At 39.5% G+C, this 25,728-nt stretch overlaps 7 protein-coding genes across 15 annotated transcripts in view; 3 read left to right on the forward strand and 4 right to left on the reverse strand.

The window, feature by feature from the left end:
* The first annotated feature begins 2,374 nt into the window (after nt 1-2,374).
* Nucleotides 2,375-15,684, forward strand: LOC135164100 (bumetanide-sensitive sodium-(potassium)-chloride cotransporter). 5 transcript variants are annotated; one of them, XM_064124151.1, is made up of 16 exons: nt 2,375-2,552; nt 8,355-8,489; nt 8,564-8,624; nt 9,839-10,088; nt 10,525-10,775; nt 10,876-11,319; nt 11,416-11,647; nt 11,887-12,008; nt 12,092-12,291; nt 12,424-12,571; nt 12,840-13,081; nt 13,254-13,571; nt 14,003-14,106; nt 14,345-14,459; nt 14,604-14,861; nt 15,091-15,684. In XM_064124151.1, exons 2-16 carry the CDS (start codon nt 8,365-8,367, stop codon nt 15,224-15,226), a joined length of 3,006 nt encoding a protein of 1,001 aa, XP_063980221.1. In that variant the 5' UTR covers nt 2,375-2,552; nt 8,355-8,364; the 3' UTR covers nt 15,227-15,684. The 5 variants fall into 5 exon arrangements, with proteins under 5 accessions (XP_063980221.1, XP_063980222.1, XP_063980224.1 ...); XM_064124152.1 differs by lacking the exon at nt 2,375-2,552 and adding an exon at nt 3,635-3,777; XM_064124150.1 differs by lacking the exon at nt 2,375-2,552 and adding an exon at nt 5,162-5,359.
* LOC135164105 (uncharacterized) lies at nt 6,274-8,738 on the reverse strand. 3 transcript variants are annotated; one of them, XR_010299228.1, is made up of 4 exons: nt 8,656-8,738; nt 7,737-7,843; nt 7,207-7,626; nt 6,580-7,036 (listed from the first exon to the last, which is right to left on the reverse strand). XR_010299228.1 is itself a non-coding variant. In XM_064124162.1 (3 exons), the coding sequence occupies exon 1, from the start codon at nt 7,646-7,648 to the stop codon at nt 7,319-7,321; it is 330 nt and encodes a 109-aa protein (XP_063980232.1). In that variant the 5' UTR covers nt 7,649-7,736; the 3' UTR covers nt 6,274-6,441; nt 6,968-7,036; nt 7,207-7,318. The 3 variants fall into 3 exon arrangements, 2 of the variants coding, with proteins under 2 accessions (XP_063980232.1, XP_063980231.1); XM_064124162.1 differs by lacking the exons at nt 7,737-7,843; nt 8,656-8,738 and adding an exon at nt 6,274-6,441 and having other exon boundaries at nt 6,968-7,036; nt 7,207-7,736; XM_064124161.1 differs by lacking the exons at nt 7,737-7,843; nt 8,656-8,738 and having other exon boundaries at nt 7,207-7,736.
* A 109-nt stretch (nt 15,685-15,793) lies between the features above and the next one.
* On the reverse strand, nt 15,794-18,086 carry LOC135164102 (ATP-dependent (S)-NAD(P)H-hydrate dehydratase). Of its 2 annotated transcripts, XM_064124158.1 has the most exons (3): nt 17,647-18,086; nt 17,390-17,577; nt 15,794-17,042 (listed from the first exon to the last, which is right to left on the reverse strand). In XM_064124158.1, exons 2-3 carry the CDS (start codon nt 17,538-17,540, stop codon nt 16,246-16,248), a joined length of 948 nt encoding a protein of 315 aa, XP_063980228.1. In that variant the 5' UTR covers nt 17,541-17,577; nt 17,647-18,086; the 3' UTR covers nt 15,794-16,245. The 2 variants fall into 2 exon arrangements, with proteins under 2 accessions (XP_063980228.1, XP_063980227.1); XM_064124157.1 differs by having other exon boundaries at nt 17,390-18,084.
* Nucleotides 18,087-18,380: 294 nt separating this feature from the next.
* On the reverse strand, nt 18,381-20,194 carry LOC135164103 (coatomer subunit epsilon). Its single transcript, XM_064124159.1, has 3 exons — nt 20,034-20,194; nt 19,024-19,509; nt 18,381-18,944 (listed from the first exon to the last, which is right to left on the reverse strand). Exons 1-3 carry the CDS (start codon nt 20,184-20,186, stop codon nt 18,636-18,638), a joined length of 948 nt encoding a protein of 315 aa, XP_063980229.1. The 5' UTR covers nt 20,187-20,194; the 3' UTR covers nt 18,381-18,635.
* Nucleotides 20,195-20,249: 55 nt separating this feature from the next.
* On the forward strand, nt 20,250-20,952 carry LOC135164104 (succinate dehydrogenase assembly factor 3, mitochondrial). Its single transcript, XM_064124160.1, has 2 exons — nt 20,250-20,576; nt 20,688-20,952. The coding sequence occupies exons 1-2, from the start codon at nt 20,400-20,402 to the stop codon at nt 20,859-20,861; spliced, it is 351 nt and encodes a 116-aa protein (XP_063980230.1). The 5' UTR covers nt 20,250-20,399; the 3' UTR covers nt 20,862-20,952.
* Nucleotides 20,953-21,056: 104 nt separating this feature from the next.
* Nucleotides 21,057-22,719, forward strand: LOC135164101 (acyl-coenzyme A diphosphatase NUDT19-like). Of its 2 annotated transcripts, none has more exons than XM_064124155.1 (5): nt 21,057-21,198; nt 21,351-21,693; nt 21,796-22,031; nt 22,137-22,295; nt 22,380-22,719. In XM_064124155.1, exons 1-5 carry the CDS (start codon nt 21,112-21,114, stop codon nt 22,650-22,652), a joined length of 1,098 nt encoding a protein of 365 aa, XP_063980225.1. In that variant the 5' UTR covers nt 21,057-21,111; the 3' UTR covers nt 22,653-22,719. The 2 variants fall into 2 exon arrangements, with proteins under 2 accessions (XP_063980225.1, XP_063980226.1); XM_064124156.1 differs by having other exon boundaries at nt 21,059-21,198; nt 21,357-21,693.
* A 133-nt stretch (nt 22,720-22,852) lies between these two features.
* LOC135163396 (uncharacterized) overlaps nt 22,853-25,728 on the reverse strand; it is a 32,681-nt gene continuing 29,805 nt past the window's right edge. Inside the window, exons 8-10 of the mRNA XM_064122796.1 lie at nt 25,270-25,666; nt 24,623-24,806; nt 22,853-24,369 (exon numbers count right to left, since the gene is read on the reverse strand). Coding sequence (XP_063978866.1) covers nt 24,170-24,369; nt 24,623-24,806; nt 25,270-25,666 — 781 coding nt within the window. The 3' untranslated portion in view covers nt 22,853-24,169. The remainder of the gene's footprint in view (nt 24,370-24,622; nt 24,807-25,269; nt 25,667-25,728) is intronic.

The raw sequence follows: 25,728 nt of genomic DNA on the forward strand, positions 1-25,728 counted from the left end.
ATATCCAAGGACACTAGTTCGTCGATCTGCTCATAATCAATAGCCGTCAACAAGTATTAACTTTATGGAATATTTATTTAGACGAAATCCTCTCCCTGAAAAACTATGAGAACATGAGTCACTTCGTGAGGAATGTTAATCCACAGAAATAATAAAAGAGTAGAAAACCACAGTAGAGGATAGAAGAAAAGGTAAAACGGCAGTGGGAAACGCCGAAGGCGAACTCAACGGATAATGTCGAGTAACATCTACCAATTCAGGCGGTTGACACGCGGTGCAGATCGCACTGGATATAACTGGATTGGGGCTGTTGAATCTCGAGAACACCGGCACCTCGGCTGCTCAGAAAAGAAACCCATATGTTGGAAAGAAGCAAAATGAAATATTAATTTTTTACTCGTTTCATGGTTTCAAGAAATTACACAATAAAACCGGGCTCGCTGTACAGAGGACGGATGGGCATTTATGCGCATGAAGGTGATATCGTGATGTTGGATAATGAGGAGAATTAAAAATTAAAATTGTTGTTGTTAGTGATAGCAACGATATTAAGTCCGCGAATAATTTTTTCTTGAAGCGATTAATCATCAGAGAAATGGAAGAGGTGAAGAGGAAATTTGTCGGAGTCCGAGGTGTAAATTATTTAATTAATAAAAGGCCCTTCTGGTGGTTAAGTTCGAAAAATATCCTCATTCTGCCCCGAGTACTCTCGTTTTAAACAATGCCCAATCATTTCGATCTATCGGGGTCATTCTAGAGAAGATAATCGAAGTGTACACAGTTGTTTTCAAATAGACGTCCAAATACACTATTAATCACAAGATCGATGAGTTATTCTCAAGCTGACAATAGCACTTCGAACTTGTCAAATATATTCATCGTTATATGAAATTTGTTGATTGCATTAGGAAATAAGAATCAAAATAGGATAAAGAAATAAAAATTCTACTTTTTTTCTTTAAAAATGAAAGACCCGAGAGAAATACATGAATAAATATATATTAATTTATATGAATTACTCTGTCCAATGAGTCAGTAACAAATTACCCCATAACACTCAGACTGTAACCCTGAACTTTTGGGCGACCTTCAAAAAATATGGAATTCCCCGACTAATCCGAAGTCTCCAAACAAATAGTCTGAATTTCGGTGGTCAATTGGTACTGGAATAGTTCCAATGGCTGCAGAATAGACAGACACACAGAAAAAATATTGGACTGTGGGGAGAGCGAGGGACAAATGAAGATGTTGAGATCCATCTCAGTACAAAAATCATAAACACTGATCACACTCACAATCGAAAATCCGGGAATGAGTTCACGCTTTAGGTGGGATCATCCGTGACTTCTGATCTAATTTCTGTAGCTGACATCACTCCGATTATGATTCCCCAACCTTGGGTACGATCGGGCTGTTAAAAGTGTTTGATCTATTTAAAAAACCTCTCGAAAGCGCGTAAAATCTCGTTGAACCGAACACGCTTATGAGTTACTTCGCGGCACGCTGAGGGTTGCGGTTTTATTGCTTATGATAAGCTTGAGAACGTCGGGTGCTGTTTGATGCGCGAATATATGGGGGGGAGGTGGATTAACCATCTGCAATCTACGATTAAATAATTGCGATTGTGGGAATGCATACGAGGACAACAAAAAAAATCGTACTCTTTCAAGTTGTTAAAAAATTCTGTCACAATTGAATGCACCTGACTTTCAAATAATTAATTACTTTTACTTAGATAATTTGTATTCAAATTAAATCAATGAATTTTTCTACTTGAAGGTATAATTGTGAAAATTAATCGAAGAATTTTGTAGTTCGTGCAATTACAAACAAGATTTATGAAGTTAGGTTGTCAGTCACTGCAAACTCATAGATTCACCCTTAATATGTTCAACGCAATTAGAAGAGCGTCTACTCTCTCCCCTCCGCTATGAGATCCGATAAATCATTGACTTCAATCAGTTTTTGACTAGGAAATTCCAATGACGATATTTTTTAGATGGTCATTTGAATGACTTCTCAGTGACAATATTTTTCATTCAAAGTCCCCACTACTTGTAGATTCCGGGAAAATTCTAATGAGTGAGTCATCGCGATTAACATCTCCATGAAAATGAGAGTTCCTCTCACTGCAAAGATTATGAATTAAAAATACCGTGAATTGCCCCTTTTGCAAACAAGAATTTAATGTTATCTAATATTTCGATCTAATATTCATATTTCACGTGTGTACGGAATGATAGATTTATAGTCACAATGAAATAATATTTTGTGTTAGCAATTCCATCTAGACCAAGACCCCATTCCAAGACCCCTTTGGCCGACGGTAATAAAATAAAGGTACCAACGGAATTTATTGACAATAGACCTTCTGACAACACTTTAAAGGATCGGGAGCTGTCGCAGTAGACACTAGAGGTGCAAAGTTTGGGGATCCGAAGCGTGCATGTCTGCGTCGGTGTGGATGCCAGTGATTGAGACGTTGGGATGATTTCAATTAATTTCATTTAATCTGACAGTTGCATAGTTTTGAAATCTATCCCTGTGAACAGGTATTTTTTTATAATTTTACAAAATATATAGAATTGGCATTGAACATCATCAAAAAAAATTTACACTCTTGGAAAAGACTGAAATTTCTAGAAGAAATTAATCACAAAAAAAAAGAAAATATATGCCTCATAGATTTTTTATATATTTGTCTATAAATGTGTGACATACATAGAATTGCCGAATTTATATATTATGATAATTATACATTATCGTTAAGATAGTCAGCCACCAATATTCCACAACTCTCAAGCGATTCTCCCTCAACGTATTCCACCTGGTTCGTCCTATCCTAGACCGCAAATCCGTAGCGATTCTCCAACTAATCTTAATCAAGTCTTCTTATTCCCATATCGTCCTCGTATCATCATCCCCGTTTATTTGTGTAATAACATTTCCTACGTATCTGTATGCGAATCAATCTACTTCGTTAGTAAGACGGATGACTCGAAGACTGGTTGACTGACGCAGTTTTGTCTGGTTGTATCTTGGTCATCAATTGAATCTTTCAGCGACAAATTGCAAAATATCTGATACTTTCCGACAATTTTATTTTTGACAACTCACTTGAACTCAATGAGACGGAATTAACGTATAACCGGGAAAAAAATGAACAATAGAGGCATTTTTAGAAAACCAATAAGTGGATCGTCCGGGGAAAAAATTTGATGTCATGACCAAGTCCCACCCATGAATTTTTTAATTGCTATTAATTAAATTATTGTTAGTAGGCCCTTCCACTTTATGATTTATCAACGAAGGATAGGACTCTTGAAGACGTGTCACAAGTTTACCCTGAACTAATATTTTTTATACAATAACGAAATATTTTGCATCAAAAAAGTGTAAATCAAAATCGGCATTTTTTAATTGTCGAACTGATGGAGGGAGCGATAATAATAGAATCGTGAATGGCTGATAAAACTGATAGTGATCATAGTTCATGGGAGAAGTTATCGGAAAAAATAATGTTATTAAGGAAAATCTTGTGACAACATCAATGAATTAGCTGATCACAAACGAGGGTGTACGACAGGCTTACGCCACAGTGTCGTCACTTGTATTCAAGTTCAGCATCGGGTTAACTAACTCAATAGTAGTGCATGGGGGTCGGTAATTCTCAATGGTATATATACTTGTGATTTGGTGATGATGCTGATCATTTAACAGTGTGAAACCACTGAGTTAAGACGCTTGAGGATTTCTGTACTACGGATTTTCGCTGATGTATGTATATTTATTTTGTTGAACTAAATTAGGGGGTGGAGGGGTGGTCCATGGGGAGGAACTGGAAAAATTTCTCTGATTTTTTAATCATCGCGGAATAATTTTTCTGATTTTTTTTCGTAATTTTCCACACCCAAAAATTCACAAAAAGTAGAACCACTTGAAATATTCATAAAAATACGGGAGCAGTAGGCAAATGACTTGTTGAAGATAGTACCCCAATAACCATAACAATTAAAATTCATTCCCGGAAAAAATGGCAGTTGTCACAAGCGCCTCACCTACATTTAAGTTTTAATCCTTCAACAAAGTATGATCTGCTCCCCCTCTCACTTCATAATCGCACTGTCAGGCCGAATAATTGCGCAGACAGAGAGCTGCGAATAAATGATTGTTGTTACGTGAAGAGATACACGGATGATTTTTAAATTATCGAGACTCTGGGACATTTCAAGGAATCCAGTAGCATTGCACTCGTCCTCGTGTAAAGCCAAGGTTTTCGTCAATTCGCGTGACACTCAGTGAATAAATGAATACAAGGTATAAAAAATATCAGTGCGTGCATCAGCACGTGTGAATTCACGGATTAGTGCAAATAAGTGAATGAGGAAAACTGACCGTTTTACCCAAATCGTTGTTGAGGTGCTATAAAAATTAATTTACTGAATAGAAACGTTGAAATTCATGATTTCATAATTTTTAGTTTAAAATTGCTCCTGTCTTTCAACGATATTTTTTCTATTTTTACTGGAGTACCAGGAGACTTCCTGAATTTTTTAAGTGATATCCCCACTGGGAATTCAATAAATTATATCGTTAAAAAATCCACGAGTAGATAAAAAGCCACTAAAAATTGTAAATTCTTATAACTTCAGAAAAATGCGAAAACTTGTGGATCAAACATTGAAAAATTGTCTGACTTTCGCTGCTAAGTTCGATACATATCATTCCATCCTTCCAATTAGTTCCAACCAGTGCATTAAAAAAAATCCTACAAAAGGACTCCTGCAGTCGCACCTGAAGAATCATTATTTTTTCGCAATCATAAAAATCCGGGAATCCATTGATAAACCCCAACCTCATCCCTCCAATTTAAAAATAATCCTCAATCGAAGGGACATCTTCCCAATGTTCAGCCAAGTCAACGAATTCCACCCAACTGATTCGAAAAATTGAAGTCAGATGAAATTATCACCGGCAAAAACAGCCCTGAAACCGTAATTCCGTTGTGCTGCGACACACCTGAAGCAGGAGTTCCCCAGGCAAGTGTCGTACGCGCGTGTCGCCGGAGTTTTTTCAATGTGCGATAACACACTGATGGCTCGCAGTATACCTTCGTATGTGGCCTAGCCTGTATATATTGCGAGGGAATCAACTGGAAAAGTGATAGTCTGTCTCGAAACGCCACCGAGACTTCTTGGCTCCGAAAGATAAGAAAAATTTACACTTTTCGCGTCACAAATCGCACCGCAAAGTTTACGCTTCTCATTCCCCTCATTTGGGGGTCAGTGCCATAAGTTCAGTGGATCCAGTTCATTCAAGACTTCAAGATGATGAACGCCGCGCGAAAATTATCGATGAGGTACATAATGTAATCCATGAATTACCGAAAAAAAATTAGTTTCACATCGAATTGCCGTCAAATCTCATACCCAAATTGAAATCAACAATTACTCGAACCACCGTGGCCTTGAACTGCATCTCTCAAGTGCGGAGCATCTTTCGAAATTTTCTTGCCAATCGATGAGGCCTTTTTTTTATTCCTCTCCTGGTCTCGAGGATACACGTGTGCCATCAATGTATCTTGCAATGGGATACGAGCTTGACGCGGCGTCTACTCCACCCCTCATGTCTATGGAGAAAGGGAAGTATCACGCATGCCTCCTAGATTTTCCCTCCGTGTAAAATACAGGAGTTGAATCTAGAGTATATTCGGACGCGAGTTTTTCGGGATCTTCCAGTTTTTCTATCTCACCGTTCACGCACCCGCGAGAGAAACTACTCCGTTCAATATTCCCACATTTCCTATCCCCTTTCGCTGTCAATACGTGACAGTCGAAATTTCTTCAAGCATTTTATTTTTTCTCATCGGAAGGTTTAGCGAACGACTAATGAACGGTGGATCAAGTGGTTGTGTTGGTGGATGTGTTGTGGAGGTTTGAAAGAGTGAGGCGAAATTATGGAATCGTTGGGGAATCAATTGAGATCTCTGAAGAGATTCTGTGGAGCTTGAATTGAATATTGTTCACCCGGGGAGGCTCGGTAATTTTTTTCATAATTCTATTAATGACGATATTTAATAGAGAGATTGACGAACTGCGCGATTTTTTAAACGAAATGCTGCAGATTTATTCAATATAATCGTTGAAAATCAATAGAATTTTTCGATTTATGTTTACGATGGATCGCAGCAGACGTTTGGCATCAAAGATTTCGTTGGAATAGTTTAAGGATTTATTGACATTGGATTGAGCAAGGTTTGGGTATTTTCGGGAAACGTACATAAACCAAATTCGAGAGGTCATTAACTGTCTTGGGTTATCGAGTTCTGCATTTCTTCCTCGACGAGACCAATTCTGTTATTGCGATTCAGGCGGAGGATAGTAGTGGCTCGGCTCGGCGTATTTAATTGGGATATTGTGCGTGGAATAAATCAGCGACGATCTGGGGATCAATAAACGACAATAGAAAGTCCAATGGACAATCGTGGAATGATTGGCGCACGAAAAAACGCGTCGATAGAAAAATATTCGTCAATTTACACTGATACCGCTCGAAAAAAAAATTCCTATCTATCAAAAATTAAATTTTATGTTCTCCATGATTCTTACTATGGGACAGAGGATTCAAACAGTAATTTGAAGACATTCCGGAACGAAAAAGCTTGCAAGATGAATGAAACGTGGACGAAACTGCTCGAGGGGAGAAAACAAATCGAGTACCAACAGTTTTGCGGTTTCCCTTCTCAAATTGCATTTTCCTGTTACGTTATCATCTTCCAGATTTTTATGGGTCATCTTTCTGCGTAGTACAGGAAGTGCCCTCCATCTCACGATAATCGTAATATTGTATGAATGAAACATTCTCTATTTCCTCGAGGTTTGCTCATGCCAAAAGGCATTTAGGACGGATGCCAAATTCATCAAGTGGATACACTCATGTGGTGTTTCTGCGACCACTGATACTGTACCTACTACTTCCTGGTGAGCCATCCATTTGCGCTGATTGGTATTGACAAGTGGAAAATAAGGCGACAGTCCTGTTAAGGGAAAATCAATTATTGCTTAATTATTTTACAAAATTGATATAAAAATTTCGTTCAATGGAACTTCATTATATGAATTTATTACTAACTCACTGTTTAAAATTAATTTTGTAGGGAAAATTAATTTCAAAGGGCGAAGTAATTCATCAATATTTTGGTTTTACCAGTTTTGCGCGGAGAAAAAGTGCGCTCAGCTTTGTTTATTCACTTGGTATCTCTCTCCTAAAGAAAGCATTTTTCAATCGGGTCGATCCAATCCCCAAGAATAATGTTGTCTCAAATGACCAATACTCGAGTTCGGGATTTCGAACTTCCGTTGAAGGTCTTTCCGGTGGAAAGAGGAGCCTTCGAACTTCTCCGATGGGAATATTGATAATCCTCGGCGATTCTGGTGGCTCGTGCATCGATCAGTGTCAATTGTGGGTTGCGAACAGGTACCTCCAGGCGATTGAAATACTGGACTTGATCATTCAAGAAACGCCAGATGAGTAGCGGATATATAGGATGATCGATCGGATGTTTATTTTCACGGGTGAGCCGCGTGTGCTTGCAAGCCCACCCACCACCAGTCTCGTTCCATCCGACTGAGAATATACAATGAAACATTCGTTAACAATTTGTCAAGAATGGCACACCCGGGGAATCACTGGTCATTTTCCTTCTGAAAATTTAATTTCTGGTTCAATTATTTCACCTCAAGTAATGCCCCGCAGAACAGCCCATTGTGGCCGGGAACTAGTCGACGTCCGATAACATTTTTTCCCGCCGCCGAACAATTTCCGAATCACTGCGATCATGCACCTGCACAAACATCAGGCTCTCATTAAATGCCACGACAGGAACTCTCAATGATAATCCAACCACTCGCAATCCCAAACAATCGGTAATTTAGGGTAATTTTCCGAGGAAGATATGATTGAGCTAATTAATTTGAACAATTTTTATAACGCATTTTAAATTGATGTCGAATCAGGGGCAATATTTATCGATCATGGCGATGTCCAGTCTCGAGGAAATTTTCTAATGCTGTCACGAGGAAACTTCTAACAGCGATGACCATATCAATAGAAATGTTTATTCATATAGATATCAATAAACGATGCCGTATAATTGCTGTGCTCTGAGCATATGCTCAATGGAAAAGTGACGCATTATTGTGGTAAAACATCGCTGGTTTTGAGGGAAGAATAATTTTAACCCCAGACAATCTTTTCCTCCCTCACTACCCAATACTCCACTTCCTCATCCACAATAAAATTCAAGCGTCATCAATGAGAATTTTCCCCCGGAATTGATCCTCTTTCTGTTTCAGACTCGTGAGGATGGAGGGTAAATTCCAGAGTCAAAATGGGGACGATGAGGCTCCTCACACGAACAACAAGAAAATGTCTATGACACTGAGCGCTAATGGACTCTGGGACGTTGTCCCTCGTCTGGACCACTACAGGTACATTTCAACTCGACTCAAGTGTTTTTCCCACCCTCCCCTGAAGTCTAATGTCAGTATTTCTGGACTTTCAGAGCTAGTCGACGAGCAAAGAGGCCATCACTGAGCGATCTGCACGATGGCAATCCCGTTAAAGTGAGTAAATCAAAGTGAGAAATATTTTTACCACTTTACGATATTTATGATACACCTGGAACGTATGAATAACCGAAGGTGCTAATCCAATGTGTGAACCATTTACCTGCTCACTTATATCGCCCCCCGGGGGGTTGGGATTGCGCAGCTGTTTGTCTAGTTATATCTCAATAATTTCCAGATCACGTCGGATGTAACCGGTAAATACTTGTGCGTTTGTTCAAGTATTGCCGTTAATCATAGATCACTTATAGCAATCAATGTGTCATTCATTGATTACCTGAAGAACTAGTTACCGATGTATTGTACAAAGAAAATGAAATTGTTGTCTGCGAATGATTAATTTTCTTGGGGAGGCATTAAATAATAGAGACTGTCTTCTTGGAATTTCCTCTCGTGGTCAGTGATGCATTATTTTTCGCGGAAAATATCTCAGTTGGAAAATTCGTTCAGGAACATTGGACTGAAGTACTAATTTTTCTGAAAATCACTCAGCACGAGGATTTTATTTTAAAAATAGCCCGATATTTTTTTCCAATGAAACTGCATATCACTGTCACCTCATTAGCTTTTCGTCATTAACAAATATCTCGGCCTAGATTGTGCGGGATTATTTTTATTGCTGCATTGTTGTCGTTCAATTAAAGAAATTAAGAGTCCCACGCCCGCGGAAAATCAAATAAAGTTATTCATATCACAATATTTTATGAAAATCCCCCACCGCTCCTCAAGTCATTTATGATCGTGATTGTTTTCACGATAGAGAACATAAAAAATGACACAAACTTGAAGATTTTCAACTTTAGATAGAGAAATAAATGTCCAGACATTAAAACTTATTTTCATTATTACTATCTCTTCATTAACCTCAAGTATGTCAAACTACTTTTCAACCATAAGTCGCTAGACACCGTGGAAATAGTCGAATAAAAATAAATCTCGTTCCCCCACCGGAATAAATTCAGTGGGATTAAATAATTTAACTCAATTTGGCGAATGGAAAAGAGACAGTGAAAGGAGAAATTTCCTATCACCGATGGGGACAGGCGTCTGATTAAGTTTGCGGAGCAGTAAAAATACGAAATTACCAGAGGCGGCGAGTTATACACCCCCAGCGCGAGAGCCTGTAATACAGTGAAGAGGGTAGAATTGATTTTTGTCTGTGAATTTTGATATTTCAGGGTGGTTTTTGCCCCATTGTTTTTTTTTTTCAGGAAGGCAATATGGAGACTGGCATCACACCCGGTCCTGTTCATGGAGGCATTAAACTCGGCTGGATACAGGGGGTCCTTATACCCTGTTTACTCAATATCTGGGGGGTCATGCTCTTTCTACGACTATCGTGGATCGTCGCACAAGCTGGAATACTCCAGAGTATTATTATAATTGGGATATCGGCTGGAGTTTGTGTCATCACTACTCTGAGTCTCAGTGCAATTAGCACTAATGGCGAAGTAAAGGGAGGTGTGTTATGTTGGACATTTATTTTTTCCTAGGATTAAGGTGTGCCTCTGTGACGCGTGACGTTGTTTACCTTTGGAGGTTTTTTATCGGATGAATTATGGGAAAAGTCTATTAAATTTATTCGACCATTCAGTCGGTATTTAGAGGATCTTTGAGGGCATTTCTTTATTAGCGTAGGAGTTCAGTGGTTATTTTTATTTGAAAAAGATGTAGTTTTTTTTACTCCCTATTGAATAATTCTGTTTCAAATTAATTTAATTTCAAACATCATTATTTAAAAAGTGCGGTTGTTCCCCCTCGGGAATTATCTTGTAGATTGTCTTGTACATTTTATTTTTATAAAGACCAACAGGGGCCTATTCCCAAAATATTATTGTCCGCCCCTAATCTCCCTTTACTACTGATCTGGAAAATACAAGGCATTATCAATTTCCAGGCGGGATTTACTTCATAATATCGAGATCCCTTGGCCCGGAGTTTGGAGCATCCGTGGGCATAGTATTCGCATTTGCTAATGCAGTTGCAGCATCGATGAACACCATAGGCTTTTGCGATTCTATGAACGAGCTACTCAAACCCACCGGGGGAATAATCGATAATGGGGTGCAGGATACCAGGATTATCGGCTGCATCGCCATATTTATTATGATATTAATTTGCGCCGGTGGAATGGAGTGGGAGTCCAAGGTGAGTGACTGCAAGTGAGGCAAACAGAATTAAGGCAGACGTGTATTCGCTGCGAAAAAATCAAACTTAACTATTAATCGTTTTCCATTAATTTCTACAGGCACAAAACTTTTTAATCGCAATCATCGTAATCGCCATGTTTGATTTCTTAATCGGTGCAATTGTCGGGCCACGAGATATAGCCCAACAGGCGGCAGGTTTCGTTGGATTTTCCGCCGAGACCTTCGGAAAAAATTGGGGAACGGATTATCGTAAATTTGAAAACATAAATTACGACTTCTTCTCCGTCTTCGCTATCTTCTTTCCATCTGTCACTGGAATTCAAGCTGGTGCCAATATATCTGGCGATCTTAAGGATCCCGCCAGTAGTATTCCCAGTGGTACACTATTGGCTCTCCTTATCTCCATGATCAGTTACGTTATGTTTGTACTGTTTGCTGGGGGTGCTGCTGTGCGTGATGCATCTGGTATTTACGTTAATGAGACTTTTGTCAATTGTACCGGCGGGGTGGACTGCGACTACGGCCTTCACAACAGTGTTTCAGTAAGTGGAAGGCGATTGGAAAGGGAGAAGATCATTATTTTCCTCAATTTTTGCGTTGGAATTTCCTCAATAATTTTTTTTTGCATTTACAAATAGATAATGCAGATGATGTCACTTTGGGGCCCACTTATCTACGCAGGATGCTTTGCAGCGACTCTGTCCACGGCCCTGACGAACCTCATATCTGTGCCGCGTCTCATTCAAGCTCTAGGTCGTGATCGGATCTATCCGGGACTGATTTTCTTCAGCAAGGGTTATGGCAAGGCCGGCGAGCCATATCGTGGCTATGTTCTGACGTTCTTTGTTGCGGCAGGTTTCCTCCTCATCGGTATGCCTCAATACAGTCCGATTAGTAATCATTATTCCAAATTTATCTTCGAGATACTTTTCCATATCTTCTCCGAAAGATTTTGATCTCTTAAAAATCCTTCTTAATGACTAAAATCCCCTAAATAAACTGTCGAAGGTTCATTCTGAATGCCGACAAGATATTGCGAAATTTTCTGCACGAAACATCAGTCATAAAACGTTAATTCTCCGCTTGAAAAAATCGAAATTGTGTTTCAGCAAATCTCAACGCAGTTGCACCACTTATCTCCAACTTTTATCTAGCCTCATATGCCCTAATAAACTTCTGCACGTTCCATGCTGCGCTCATAAGACCGCTCGGTTGGCGGCCGACTTTCAAGGTAAGGAAAACTAATTAAACTCGGGGTAAACGAATTAACACGCACAATTATGACACTTTTTATGTATTTCTTATTGTTTTCAGTATTACAACACATGGTTATCATTACTCGGATTTATTCTCTGTGTGGCCTTCATGTTTCTCATTGACTGGGCTACAGCGCTCATTACTTTCGTCGTTATTTTCGCGCTTTATCTCATTGTTGTTTATCGTAAGCCTGATGTCAATTGGGGGGATAGTACCCAGGCCCAGACATATAAAACAGCGCTGTCTGTCGTACACAGGTAATTCATTGTAATGAGTTTGTCGAAGAGTTTAATTGCACAGTGTGATAATTTCTCGGAAGAACGTATCATGAAAAAAAGTTTAAGAGACTCTTTGTAAAGAGTGTTACAAGTATTTTGTTCCCTCTTCAGATTGAATTCCATCGACGAACATGTGAAAAACTACGCCCCTCAAATTCTCGCCCTCTCAGGCACCCCAGGAACTCGCCCCGACCTTCTCCACTTGGCGAATCTCATAACAAAAAATAATTCTCTGCTCATCGCGGGGGAAGTTCGCCCAGTAAGTACCCAAAAACCTGTTGTCAACTAATTTCATAGGACCATTAATCAATTCCCCTCGAAAACACAAGAAGTTAATCCAAACTTTGCACTCTGAGATTATCCGTAAATGGGTCTTATGAGATTTTTTCTTTCTAGTATCAGATATATATTTTTTTATTAAAAAAACGTAATTAGACAGACGTTTCCAATCATTCGTTATTCGTTCATTTTCCATCAGTTCATATTTAAGCAAAAAAAAATCATACAAAATCTCAATTGTCGAATAGGATCGTCTGTCGTATCGTCAGAGATCGGCGAGATTGAGGACTGGATATGCGTGGCTGCATCGTCACAGAATCAAGGCTTTCTATCACGTAGTTGGAGATTTGTGCTTCGAGAAGGGCGCATCCGCCCTGATGCAAGCTACAGGGGTGGGAAAACTCGCTCCCAATGTTGTCCTGATGGGATACAAGACCCATTGGCCTTGCTGCAGTCACAAGGATCTGCAGGAGTACTTCAATGTTCTTCAGTGAGATTTATTTCCATACTATTTTTTTTCCAATTAAAATTCACAGAATAATCACCGCACGCAAATTATCCGATGCCATGAATTATCGGTACATCGAAGAGATAAATGATTGAGAAAATTTGTCAGGCGAGGGATGAATCAAGGGAATAATTAACTAATGATTTTGATACAGCACTGCGTTCGATCAAAAGTTGGCAGTTGCCATGCTGCGTGTACCACAGGGATTGGACACATCGGTTTGCTCCAGTCAGATTGATGAAGAACACCTGATGCAGAGTAGTTATGAAATAGCTGGTAATACATTGATGCACGCAGACAGTGATTTATCGATGAGCAGTGTAATGACTAGGGTGCAGAGTGTACCCTCCATCGGTACTCAGTACGTTGGAGTTGAAAGCTCCTCTTCAATAGCAAGGGAATCCCCCACTCATTTCAGCGCTAAGGATCACTTGAAATCCAAGAAGAAGAATGCTGCCGATAAGATATTGTAGTAAGTCGGATTATTGATTAGATTGGATCATTGTAAATCAATTCAGCTATTTGTACCACGTTCTACTTGGTGCAGCGCATTTTCGTATTGAATAATTCATTCCAATTCCCGTGTAATTATCCCATGAAAATTGATGGCAGCTGAAAAAATTCTGAAAAATCTTTTTCTGAAACTTTAATTTATTCAGTGCTGCATATTCATAGTTTCGAGGTAAATCCAGATCTCCCAGTTTCTCAGAAAATTAACTTCATTAAATTTTCAGTGAATTATGTGTTTTCTTTTGCATCAAATTTAATATTTTCCTGTTGATAATTATACGTGTTGATTAGCTGTCCAAGAAGTTTCATGATTTTTAACAATGAGCCCACGATTTTTTAATGCAAATCCATGCTAGGCTATAATTCATTCTTTTCTGTTTCCAATTATCATAGCGATAGACACATGGAAGCGATTTCACAACCGGAATATATTAGTATTTTTCAAAAGAAGCACAAGCGGGGAGTGATAGACGTCTGGTGGCTTTACGACGATGGAGGTAATTCGTTAACGAAAAACTTTCCTGAATTCAGTAGCGAAATAGTGAAACGACATTATTACCTTATGTAATCAAACAGAATAATTGAATTCTTAAATGAGTCAGAAAGTTGGAATTCTTTGCTTAAATCATCATGCTATTTGCATAACTCCACTAATTGACATTCACTATGTCGTTACGGAATTGCTCATGTGGAGTGTTAAACTCATTTTTAAGTGGTAGACCTATCAAATTCCAGGATTAACAATCCTATTACCATATATCATCAGTACAAGGGCGAATTGGGAGCACTGCAAGATGAGGATATTTGCCCTAGCGAATCACAAGCAGGACATTGGAGCACAAGAGAAAGAGTACGGCCGTCAAATTTATTTACTCCAAATTATTGATTTCAAATTTATTTATTATTTATCAAGCAATGAGTTTAGTAGCGATTCAAGTATCTTGTCATACGTTTTAATTTTCCAAAATTCAATCTCTGATTCTTCACTCCCTAGAATGGCAGAAATCATGGCTAAGTTCCGAATAAAGTACGAAAGCCTGAAGATGGTGGACGACATCAGTGTCCAACCCATGGAGGAAACCCAGGATTTCTTCAATAAGCTCATCGAGACTTTCCATAAACATGAATCCAATGATTCAGAAAATCGGATAACAGACATGGAGCGGCAGTCGTTGAGAGAGAAAACGAATCGACAACTGCGTCTGAGGGAATTGCTCTTGGAAAATTCTAGTCAATCGACGCTAGTTGTGATGTAAGAGAACTGAATAAATTATTCATCAATTCTAGGGGCAGTGGGGCGAGAGGAAACCTGACATTTTCCAATTAGAGCGAAGAAAAAAAGTCGGGAAAACATTGTTTTTAGAATAAAAAAATCTCGCGTATGTTTTCGATAAAAAGAAAGAACATGCATCGATGAAATTTTTATAAAACAGTACAGAAATCAAAGTTCTGTAATTAATTGATATTAATATTGTCTCCAGGTCTCTCCCAATGCCGAGAAAAGGTGCAGTTTCAGCCCCCCTGTACCTCGCGTGGCTGGAGGCTCTCACCGCCGACATGCCGCCAACACTCCTCATCCGAGGGAACCAGGCATCAGTGTTAACATTCTACTCATAGTCCCCCAATATCCGATAACCAACGACGTAATTAATCATACATACGAAGATCCCCGTAAGCCCTCATTCAGCAGTGTCTCCATCATAATCATTACAGTATCGGATAGAATATTTGCTGGGTGATGAGGAGAATCCCTCCCTGCTCTCTGACAGTCTCAAAGTTCCCACAGTATTTCCCCCCTAACACAACCCCCAGAAACCTTCCATTCCTCAAATCCCATGACCCCTGATCCCATATTTATTAAAATCCCCAACTACTCACTATCTAGATAAAAAACTATGTATATACTTAATGACAAGCTCATCGAGCAGCTATCAAGATAATCGAACTGAAGCTAAACCCAGAATTCTATAGAATTACTTAAGAATCAAAAGAACAGTATTTATTATTTTAAATGTGTGCCTACTTTCGTAGACTCTGACACTTATTAATTGAATAAGACATACGAGAACCAATCATTCGCGAGTTAATTTTTTCTCCTTTGCATGTTCAAATTGTCTCAAGTATTCAAACTCTTCGTCCGCATTCGTCCATTCAGGGAGAGGGATCTAAAAATAGAGTCCGTGATTCGTTAAAAATATTTACTATTCTCTCATAATCAGGTATAAAAACGACCAACATTTCAATCGTTAAATATTTTCATGACAATTCTGCCTGATTCGGTTGAATGCAATACGGCTGGAATTTATTTTTATGTTCATTAACTAATAACCAATTGAGGACACATTGAACTTCTTCCGTTCACCTTTTGCATTAAAAAAAAAATCATAACAAGGGGAAAAGACATAAGTGATTAGTGGCGCATCAATAAAGTTCAGCTGCATTGCCTGCACCTGGAATTTAACCGATGGAAAAATCACGGAAATATTTTCCAAAAATAAATTGAATCACAGCAGCCGGCCTTCGAAAATCCTCAAACTTGGAGCAAACCAATCAACAGATCAGTGGCTTTGCGAAGGCCTCAACAAAAACCCCGAGTAAACACCGGTTAGTAATAAATCGTACGTGTCATCAACATCTCACTTGTTGTTGATTGGCGGTTCAAAGAGCCTGCTGAAGACAGTCTGTATATGTTCCATCATATCAGTCGTCAGCATGCTTCTTCCCTTTTCTTTGAAGCCAGCAGCATTACATTCTCTGGTTAGTCTCGAGGCTGCGTATGCAGCTGTCATGGGAGCAGAGAGTGCCATTTCACTGGGTCCAGCAGTGATTCCCCACCACCAGAAGACAGCAAGAGCACCAGCAAGTAGGTCCCCCTGACCACCGCATCGTCTTCCTGAGCCTGATATGGAGCAGCAGATGGCCTCTGTCCCCTTGAGTCCATCGACAATCGTGTCCTTTGCCCCTTTATTCAGAATGACAACGTTCCTACCGATCGAGTCTGCCAGGTGCTTCAGTTCGGAGATCTTGACTACTGGCGCTGGCTGGACTGTTCGATCGAGAAAGGCCTTCATCAGACGACTGAACTCCATTGCATTTGGCGTCAGGATGAGCCCTGGGTAGTCCTTCACTAGTTCCGGCCGTTGGCAGATAAGGAACAAACCGTCAGCGTCGATTATCAACGGCTTCTTGAGATCTCTGCAGACTCCAATTAATTCGGCGACCGTCTTGAATATTTTTTCATCACGGCCCAGACCTGGACCTATCAGGATTACGTGCAGTCTGTCTAACCACGGTTTTATCTGCTTTATCGCATCGTGGTGGTCCAGAATCGGGTGGACTATGGGATCTGGACTGAAGGATTTTATCGGACCCCCTGCATCCTTTGTGCAGAAAATGTGAACCAGGTCTGCGCCTGTTCTGAATGCACTCATTCCTGGAGAGAAAATCCGTGAGTTCTGTACGATGGATTGTGTGATTTTTTGTTTGAGGAAAACGATCGCAAATTCCCAATAATTATTTTCTGGAGAGGACTTCTTCTACAAACAATTTCTCCTATTGAAACATTATTTACATAATTCCTCCACCGAGATTTTCCAAATGTTTTCCAGCTTTATTCTCTTTCCATTAGGAAGGTAAAGCAAAAATTTCTGAAACATCTATTTTCACATATCCATTGTAAAAATACCTATCAATGGTAAAATATTGAATTGAATTTCCCCGTGATGTCTCCGATCGCCCAAGAATTTTTTTTCGCACATAAATGTTGGATTCGACCCTTACCTGCAAAGAAGGGAGCCCCTGTGTACTCCATACTTCCCCCGACAATTCCTATCCTGCCATCCTGACCCTTATACTTCGTAGTGCCTAGAGATGGGACGATTCTCCTAACGGATTTGAGCATTCGCTCGTCCAGAGATATCTGGGCTGACATGATTGATCGTATGGGGGGGCGAAATTTGGGAGAGGTTCTGGAGATAAATGAGACTAATGGGAGGCACATCTGGAAGACATCCAGGCTTGGAATGGATTTCGCTTACTTGGATAGATCCAACGCGTAGCGAGCCCTATAGGTTATGTTTACGTTTGTTTCTGGGCTTCTCCGAGTGAATGTCTTCTGATTCAATTTTCACTCTAATCATGCGAAATTTTCGATTTTCTCACTCGTGTTACTATTCACTGGAGAATTTTGCTGCAGAAACCGGTTATGATGTTTTCGACGAACGTCCCTAGTTTATTTTGATGGGAATGGAGCGATAGGCCGAAACAGCTGACTGGACAACTGTAAGTGCAACGTCAAAGTTCAGGGTTTGTTGAAGGATGTCGTAATCAGTCGACAAAAAATTATAGGGGAGGTTGCTGATCTTTATAGAGCGGCTTCAATTACCCCAATGTACTGAGCCAGCGGGGGATTACAAATTGAAAAATTAAGTACATTTATTTTTAAATAAATAATTGGAGTAGTGATTGACTGAAGCAGAGGCTTATACCCATGTTAGTACCGACCCCGGCGGTCAGAAGCACCATTGTCGATTATTAAGTTGGAGTGGGGAGTAATCACAATTTTAATTCGATTGTGTTCGATGATTAGCGTATGTCAAACAAGCAAACCTTTGTATTCATGATCTACAAACGATCTCCCACACAACTAGGTAGTCTATTTAGACTTATCAAAGTTGCAGAAGAAACAAACTTTTTCTTTTAGATTTCTGTTAAATAAATTTGCTCCGTAAATTAATTTTATCATTCAGAAAATTCAACAATTCTCATCAACTCATCGAATACACTTCTCTTTATTTGTAATTGCAATTATAATATACAATACCATTAATAATATAATGAGATAAACGTACTAAAAGTATAGGAAAAATTCCGAATGACTCAATTACTCATTAGTCTCTTATAAATGTTCAATTACAAAATGGCAGCAACACTGTTGTGATCTGTTGTAATTTCAATGGAATGCTCCATACTTCATTCGTTCCTCTGGATTTGCGAAAGTCGATGGAGAGGGAGGAGGGGAGAAAATTTATGCTGAAAGAGAATACTGATTTTTCAGCCTCTGGAATTCGATTTCCTTCTGCAGATATTCCTTGACGAATGGATGCTCGAGATTAGAGTCTTTCAGCTGACTCAAATAACGATTGGCAACCTCTGGGGGCTTTCCCATGTGTTGTGACAGGACTATCATATTGATTAGGGTATCTGGATTGTTGCTGTCCTTGTCCAGGGACTCTTGCAATGCGGTTTCTGCTTCCTCATATTTCGCTTGGCCAATGAAACACGTTGCTTGGCCATTCAGCAACATACTTGTGCTCGAATGTTTGTCGATCATCTCCTAGTAAGTGAGAATAAAGTTAATTTTCATTGTTTTCGATATATGAATTTCCCTCCATTAATTTCGTTCCCCAACTGACCTGGAAGATATAATAAGCATCCTGCAATTTATCCCCTCCACTATTGATGTTAACCCAAGCCTGAGCAAGTTGAGTCAGCGTAGCATCATCATCCTTCTCCTGCATGGCCTTCAGCTCCTTCCTGGCGAGATCCAGGCGATCCATCTTAAGATAAATCTGGAGAGTGAGTGCCATGCACTCGAGATTCTCAGCGTCCCGCAACACCCTCAACGCCGACTCGAGATTTTTCTCGTGATAGTAAATGGTTGCAGCGACGATCATTCCATTGTGATTGTCCCCAAAGTTCCCCGAGTTCTTATCCAACTCGTTGAGAATGGCATCGCGTTTCCCGGGGCTCGCGAAGTACTCGGCCAAAAGCTTCAGAGGCTGGAGGTCAGCTGGAGATGAGTTATTTATCTCGTCCAGGACCACTCGAAATTTCCTCTGGGCTATATATGCACGATACAGGAAAACGTCTCTCTCCAGGGCCACATCCGATGACGAGGGCTGTGTTAATTAATTATTTTACATTATCTCGAAGATAATAAGCTCCGGCGAAATTAATCAACGAACCCAGTAGTGTGTAAGGGAAACTGAACTTTGTTTTTTTTCTATAGCGAGGATATATTCAATAAATTTCTCACGTAATTTTCCCCAGGAATTGCAGTAAATTTATCCCAGATAATTGTGCTAAGACATTGTATGAAGAACAATAAGTCGAGCAACAGAATAAACAATGAGAATGTAACGTGCAATGCGGCATAATGCAGCTGAGTATGGGTGGAGCCTCTTCTGGATGAGAGTGAGGTTATGTTTTCCTCCTTGTATTTTCGATTTTAACTCAATATGGACAATAATTGGCCCTTTTTAATAATCAACAATTGTCACAGGTGAATGAATTATGTGAATGGCATGTGGAATGCGGCATAGTGTAACCCGACCGGGGGTATACATTTTGAAATCTTGAATTTGAGTCTCTTGCCAATTGTTACTTGTCTTTTTTGGTATTAATTAATTTTTGGAGTTATTACCTTCACTTTCTGAGCCTCGTTGATGCATTGCTGGTAATTACCGATGTAGAAATGATTTTTAACGTCAAACAACTCGTCAACATCACCCTGCTGACGTGCCATCTTGACTGATTGGTGTGACGTTCCAGTTCCACGCGTTTCGGTTCGATCCATTCACCAGTTTCCACGTGTTTCTTGTTCGCAACCATAGGGTTAGGTTGTGTTTCGTGAGTGTTTATTATTTTTGAGTCTCGTGAAGGTCGCACGATGTGGAGCGATTAGATTTTTTGGTGGAAATGAGTGAATAATAAATGAGAGAAAGTGCGATCTTGTAACGAGACTGAAAAGAAAAATTTCAGGAAGAGTTTTTAGGGGACCACTCATGCAATGTCTAATTATTCGCATGTGCAGAGGGTCCGAAAATTATATAAAACTATTCTGAGGCTGCACAGGGGACTGCCAGAAGCCATGCAAACTTTGGGAAATAATTACGTTCGTGATGAATTTCGGAGACATAAGACTTGTGGACCCACTGAGGCCAGTGTCTTCATGCATGAGTGGGCTGTGAGTAAAAGTTTTTTGTCATTCCTGGGGTTTTCACAGGATTTTCAATGAAGTTTACTATGTTTCTTAAAATGATAACTTTTTCTTTGTCGTAATTTTTTCTTTCATAAGGATTATGCAATTGGATTAGCTGAACAACTCGGTCTGCGAGGTCCATCAACATCGAAACCCCTTGGAAGAGCTCTAGCAGCTGACGATTTAGATAAATTGAGAGACGAGCAGGTTTATCAGTTGTATGAACTCATGATTGCCGCCACTGGTAGGCCGAAGGAGGAAAGAAGATGATGACAGAGCACAATATTTAATTTAACATTGCAACTTACAGTCTGTGATTCAATTTCGTGGTTAAATAAATCTATTGAATAGTTGAGAGTCACGTGTGCATTTCGCAATTGTTTTGGCTCGTGCATTCCATTCGTTTATTGTTCGGAAAAGTTAACCTAACTTTTTTATTGACGAAAAGACGATCAGTGGAGGGTCCATTAATTTATTATTCACCCAAGGGGATCTTCATTAAATATCGGTTATTGTCATTATGATGAAGCCTTGGAGGGATGCAGCCACGATTATTCTCGCTGCCAGGCACCAGCAGAAGATTAATCAAGTGGCGACTCCAGCTGTTGTGAGTATTGTTTAAGAAAATTTCAGATTAAATCCATACTGAATTTTTTTTAAGAGAGTAGCTATCTCTGTTCTCTAACAGTGAATTATGAATTGTGATATGTGAATTTCTACGGATATTCCCCTGCCATCGGATTTATTATAATTTTGTAGTTTCAGTACGACTACAAATTACTTGGACTGAAACGTCACAAGAATGCGTCATTTATGCCCGGACGTCACGTGTTCCCCGGTGGTACCATTGATCCCGCTGACGCTGATCTGCGATGGCAGAATCTCTACTCGAGATTTGGCTTTGATTTGACGAGCTTTTCGTCTCTGGTTCCTACGGCGACCTCAAGGCCCCTGATTTTTAAATCCAGGAGGAATGAATTACCTAGAGAGGTTTCCCTGAGAATAAGTGCCATTCGAGAGACCTTTGAGGAGTCTGGCGTGCTCCTCTGCAGGCAGTCTCGGAAGAAGGGCATTTGGTCAGAGTGGGCTGAGAGTTTTAAATGTAAATTATAACGAACCTTCCTCAACCTCTGAAGCGTCTTAAGAAAGAGAAAATTGCTTAATCAAATTTACCTCACGCAATTCCTTCCAATAACATTTTCAGTGGAAAAGGCGGAGATGAAGAGCTGGCAGGAACGCGTCCATAACGAAGCAAGTGAGTTCTACAAAATGTGCGAGGGTTTCCACTGTTTTCCAGACGTTTGGTCCCTCCATGAATGGAGCAACTGGCTGACCCCACCATTCATCCCAGGAAAAAGGTTCGACACAATTTTCTTCCTCGCCTGCATGCCCTCAGTACCAGATGTTCAGTGTGAACCTTCAGAGATTGAGGAGTTGAGGGTAAAAAAAATATTTTATTCCAGAGTAGAAATAATTTTCTATTAATTACAAAAATGTCTTGAAAAAATTAATTAATTAGGTACTTTTCTTACTTTATTTTCTCAGTGGGATTTTCCGAAGGATTTAATCAATCCTACAGCAAGAATTTCCCTAGCTCCACCACAACATTACGAAATTGGTAGAATAGCGAAATTCGAGTCGATGGATAATTTACTGGATTTTGCTGTGCATAGAAGTAAAATTGGAAGTCATTTGATTTGTGCTGTGAGTCAAGAATTTCTTAATCATTAATGTAAAGCGTTATTCACTATCAGTGATAACTGAATCAATGAGTATATACCATTATAGGTCAGAGCAAAGTTAGCAGACGGAACAGTCTTCCTCCTCCCTGAAGACTCTATGTACCCAAAAGACGCTAATCACATTGAAGTACAGGATCTCGACTTCACTAACATGACAATTGCTGAATTTCGCAGTACTTCAGAGTGTAAAAACCGTCTCGAGCTGTACGACATTGAAGTAAAACGTGTCGTCTCTGAGAATATTGACTCCAAGGACGGTCACCTCAATCCTCTTCCATTGGAAACCGTTCATGTGAAGTCTAGAGTCAGTAAGTTGTGAGTAGAAATTCGTTTATGTTAACTTGTTCATTTGTTTTGCCAAATAAATTCTATTTTTTACTTCCAAATGGAAGCTGTGTAATCCTTTGGTTTATTTTCTAATTTTTCTATTTCTCCTCCTTTTATTACAAATTTCAAGTCTCAGAGATATTTATTAATTCATCTTCATCCTCAAATAAATGATGCGTTTCTCGTATCAATTCTACTTTATTGAAAATCATTATTGATACACTCATGCGGTAATTAAACTCATACATTGATTACATTACCTAAAAAATACAATCTAATTAATTAAAATTGTTCGCCCATAAATCTATATGTACAGTAATTTGTAACCGAGGTATAAAAAGCTCGTGAATAAACGATGAAATCATGAATTTCCTTAAACCCCGGAACAGCCAGGAGGGGAAATTAATATTATTCATTTTCACAAGAGCACAGTTGTCACCAAATCATTAATTTTCTCATCAGTAATAATTATGTTCCATTCCTTGGCTTTCCGCATTTCGCAGTACTAAAGAGTAAGCCTAACTCGTTGGGCGTAACTCCTGTCTCGTGTGAGCTTTCACTCCAAATATTACTTAATCCTCACTGGCCGTGTTCAAACGTCGAGGCACTTATTAAATAATCCATTTTTTTATTTCAAATTCTTCGTTGACTTTTGTATGAAAATGAGGCGTTGCAATTAATTCGTTAAATGCATGATAATAACTATAATGTATTATGCGTTCATATGGATATCGATACGATGCAGATTAACTCGAGGATAAATGTTCATTTAAAATAACTTCTATTGATAATTTGTAAATCAGAATTTGTTGTTAATTTTTAAAAGGCACATCTTAAATTATTTTCTCTCGTTTTCGATCCCGCAGTCATGCTGTATCGCATGTCTACATGTCATATATTATTTTAATTAATAGGTTATTAACCGACGTCACTCGCAATCTAAAACCAGTCTGTTTGATTGTGTGTGAAAATCAATGGTGAAGGGGTTTTTACAGAAATTTCATGCAAAATCTTCAAAGGTCCTCGAAGAAATTCTGCGACACAATTTTCATTAAATTCTGTGATATCAATCGAAAAAAATGGCCATCGAATTATTCCCTTCTTTGTCGATGATTTTTCCTATTTTGTTAATTGAACATTGATTGCCTTCGATTGCGTATCCAGTGAGTCGGTAGATCCTTCGAAGGGCCATTGGCTTGGAAATGAAGACAAAACCAAGTAAATGGCAAACTCTCGTAAAGCAGAGAGTCCTTAATTAAATATTCGTAATTAGTGTTTTCTCATCGCGTGTAAACCGGACGCGGAGTTGATCCAGTGGCTGCTGTTTACACAGGTCACTTGTCCGCATCTCTGATTCTACACTCGTGTCTAGATTTATTTACTTTTATTTTCACTCGTAAAAAATATAATTTAGTGAAGATCTTGATCAAGATGGGATTCCTCACTCACTCAGTGGTGAATTATTCCGTTGCTATTATTATTTTGTCTTATGTTAACCATCTCGGGGAGTTAATTAATTCGACCTTTGTGAGTCATGTAGCTGAGACTATCGCTCAATAATTTTTCTCTCGCTGCGCGTCGTATTCGCGAGCAAAGGGCGAGGAGGGTACCAATCATTATGCAGATTAAGGCGCAGCCCAGACCGACTATTGTACTGACTACCGTTGATCGGAGGCACACTCTATCGCCAGGGGGTGCTTCACTGGGGCCTGAAATAAATTGATGAAATAAATAAGGTGGAGATCATTGGGCCGAGGCAATTATCGAACGGCATGTGGAGAATTACAATGACAGAGAATAGTCAGGGCATTGTCTCCTCTGAATTATCTAGAGGCATTCCACTCTCTCATCATTATCCCTCTCATTTTTTCGCAATACTAGAGCATGTGGATTTTTTTAATGGAACAGGGGAATAATTTAAAATTCGCTGAACTATTTTTTAAAAATCAGGAAGTCATTTACCATTGTGCAACGAGGCTGTTGAATTCTGGAAGATTTCGGGCTCCGCCTCGCCCTCTTGAAGGACCCGCAGTGACTGGAATAGATTAACGTTCTCTGATAAGCTCGTCGCTGGAGTCGTAGGTCCACCCAGGGCCAGCGATCTTTTGGCAACATTCTTGGAATTTCTCCAGTGACAGGGTTGACTCTGTGGAGCGAACGAAACATGAAATAATCCGCGGAACAATTCCAATAAACAATTCGACATCTGTACCGCCTATTTTATACAAAGTAGACAATAGAAATTTTTTAAACACTTCAACATTTTCTATTTGGACATAAACAATATTTCAAGACTATAATTTGGGTGGAAAAATGAAATTCTTTTATGTAGAATATTTTCCGATGAATATTTCTAGTAAAAAACATGCGGATGACTGAAGATTTTATGATGTGATTTTATGGTAAAATTATTCTGTTCAATATTAAACCTTTTAAGTTTTTCAATTACATCAAGGGAAATTTTTGCAGTCAGGCGACTTTTTCACCGGTAATGTCTTCATTTTTTTGTTGTTATTAATATCGGAAATGTCTCTTGATGGCTTGAACAACCCCTCATTACCGAGCTAATCCCACCACATCTGATCATCAATCAAGGAGTAATTACTCACCGGACACCTTCCATGACACATTCTCACATCGCACTCAATGTACAGTGCCGGTGAGCCTGTGAACCTGAACGTCTTCATGTAAGCGAAAACCTGTGTCTCGAACAATCCACTCTCCGACCAGGAACCCCTGAACCTGCTAATCAACTTGTCATCCACGGGGCATCCATACTGGTCGATAAGTTGAATCCTCTTGTTTCCCCCGTTATGTGCGTAGCAGTCATTAACGACGATATCGAAACCATCATATTTACTCCTCATGTAGATGATGAGTGTCAGTGGATCCCCTACCCTTACAGGTCCTGCAACTCGAGTTCCTGTTGTTCCGTAACCGTATCTTATCTCCATGTAGCACTCCGGGGGCTGGAGGGTGAACACTACGGGATTACCCGTCGCAACCCTGCAATTAGTCGATTATTTTTGCGTTTTAATTTGTCCCTTTAATCACTCCGTGAAGATAAA

This window comes from Diachasmimorpha longicaudata, chromosome 6 (genome assembly GCF_034640455.1).
Source record: "Diachasmimorpha longicaudata isolate KC_UGA_2023 chromosome 6, iyDiaLong2, whole genome shotgun sequence".
Taxonomy (NCBI): domain Eukaryota; kingdom Metazoa; phylum Arthropoda; class Insecta; order Hymenoptera; family Braconidae; genus Diachasmimorpha; species Diachasmimorpha longicaudata.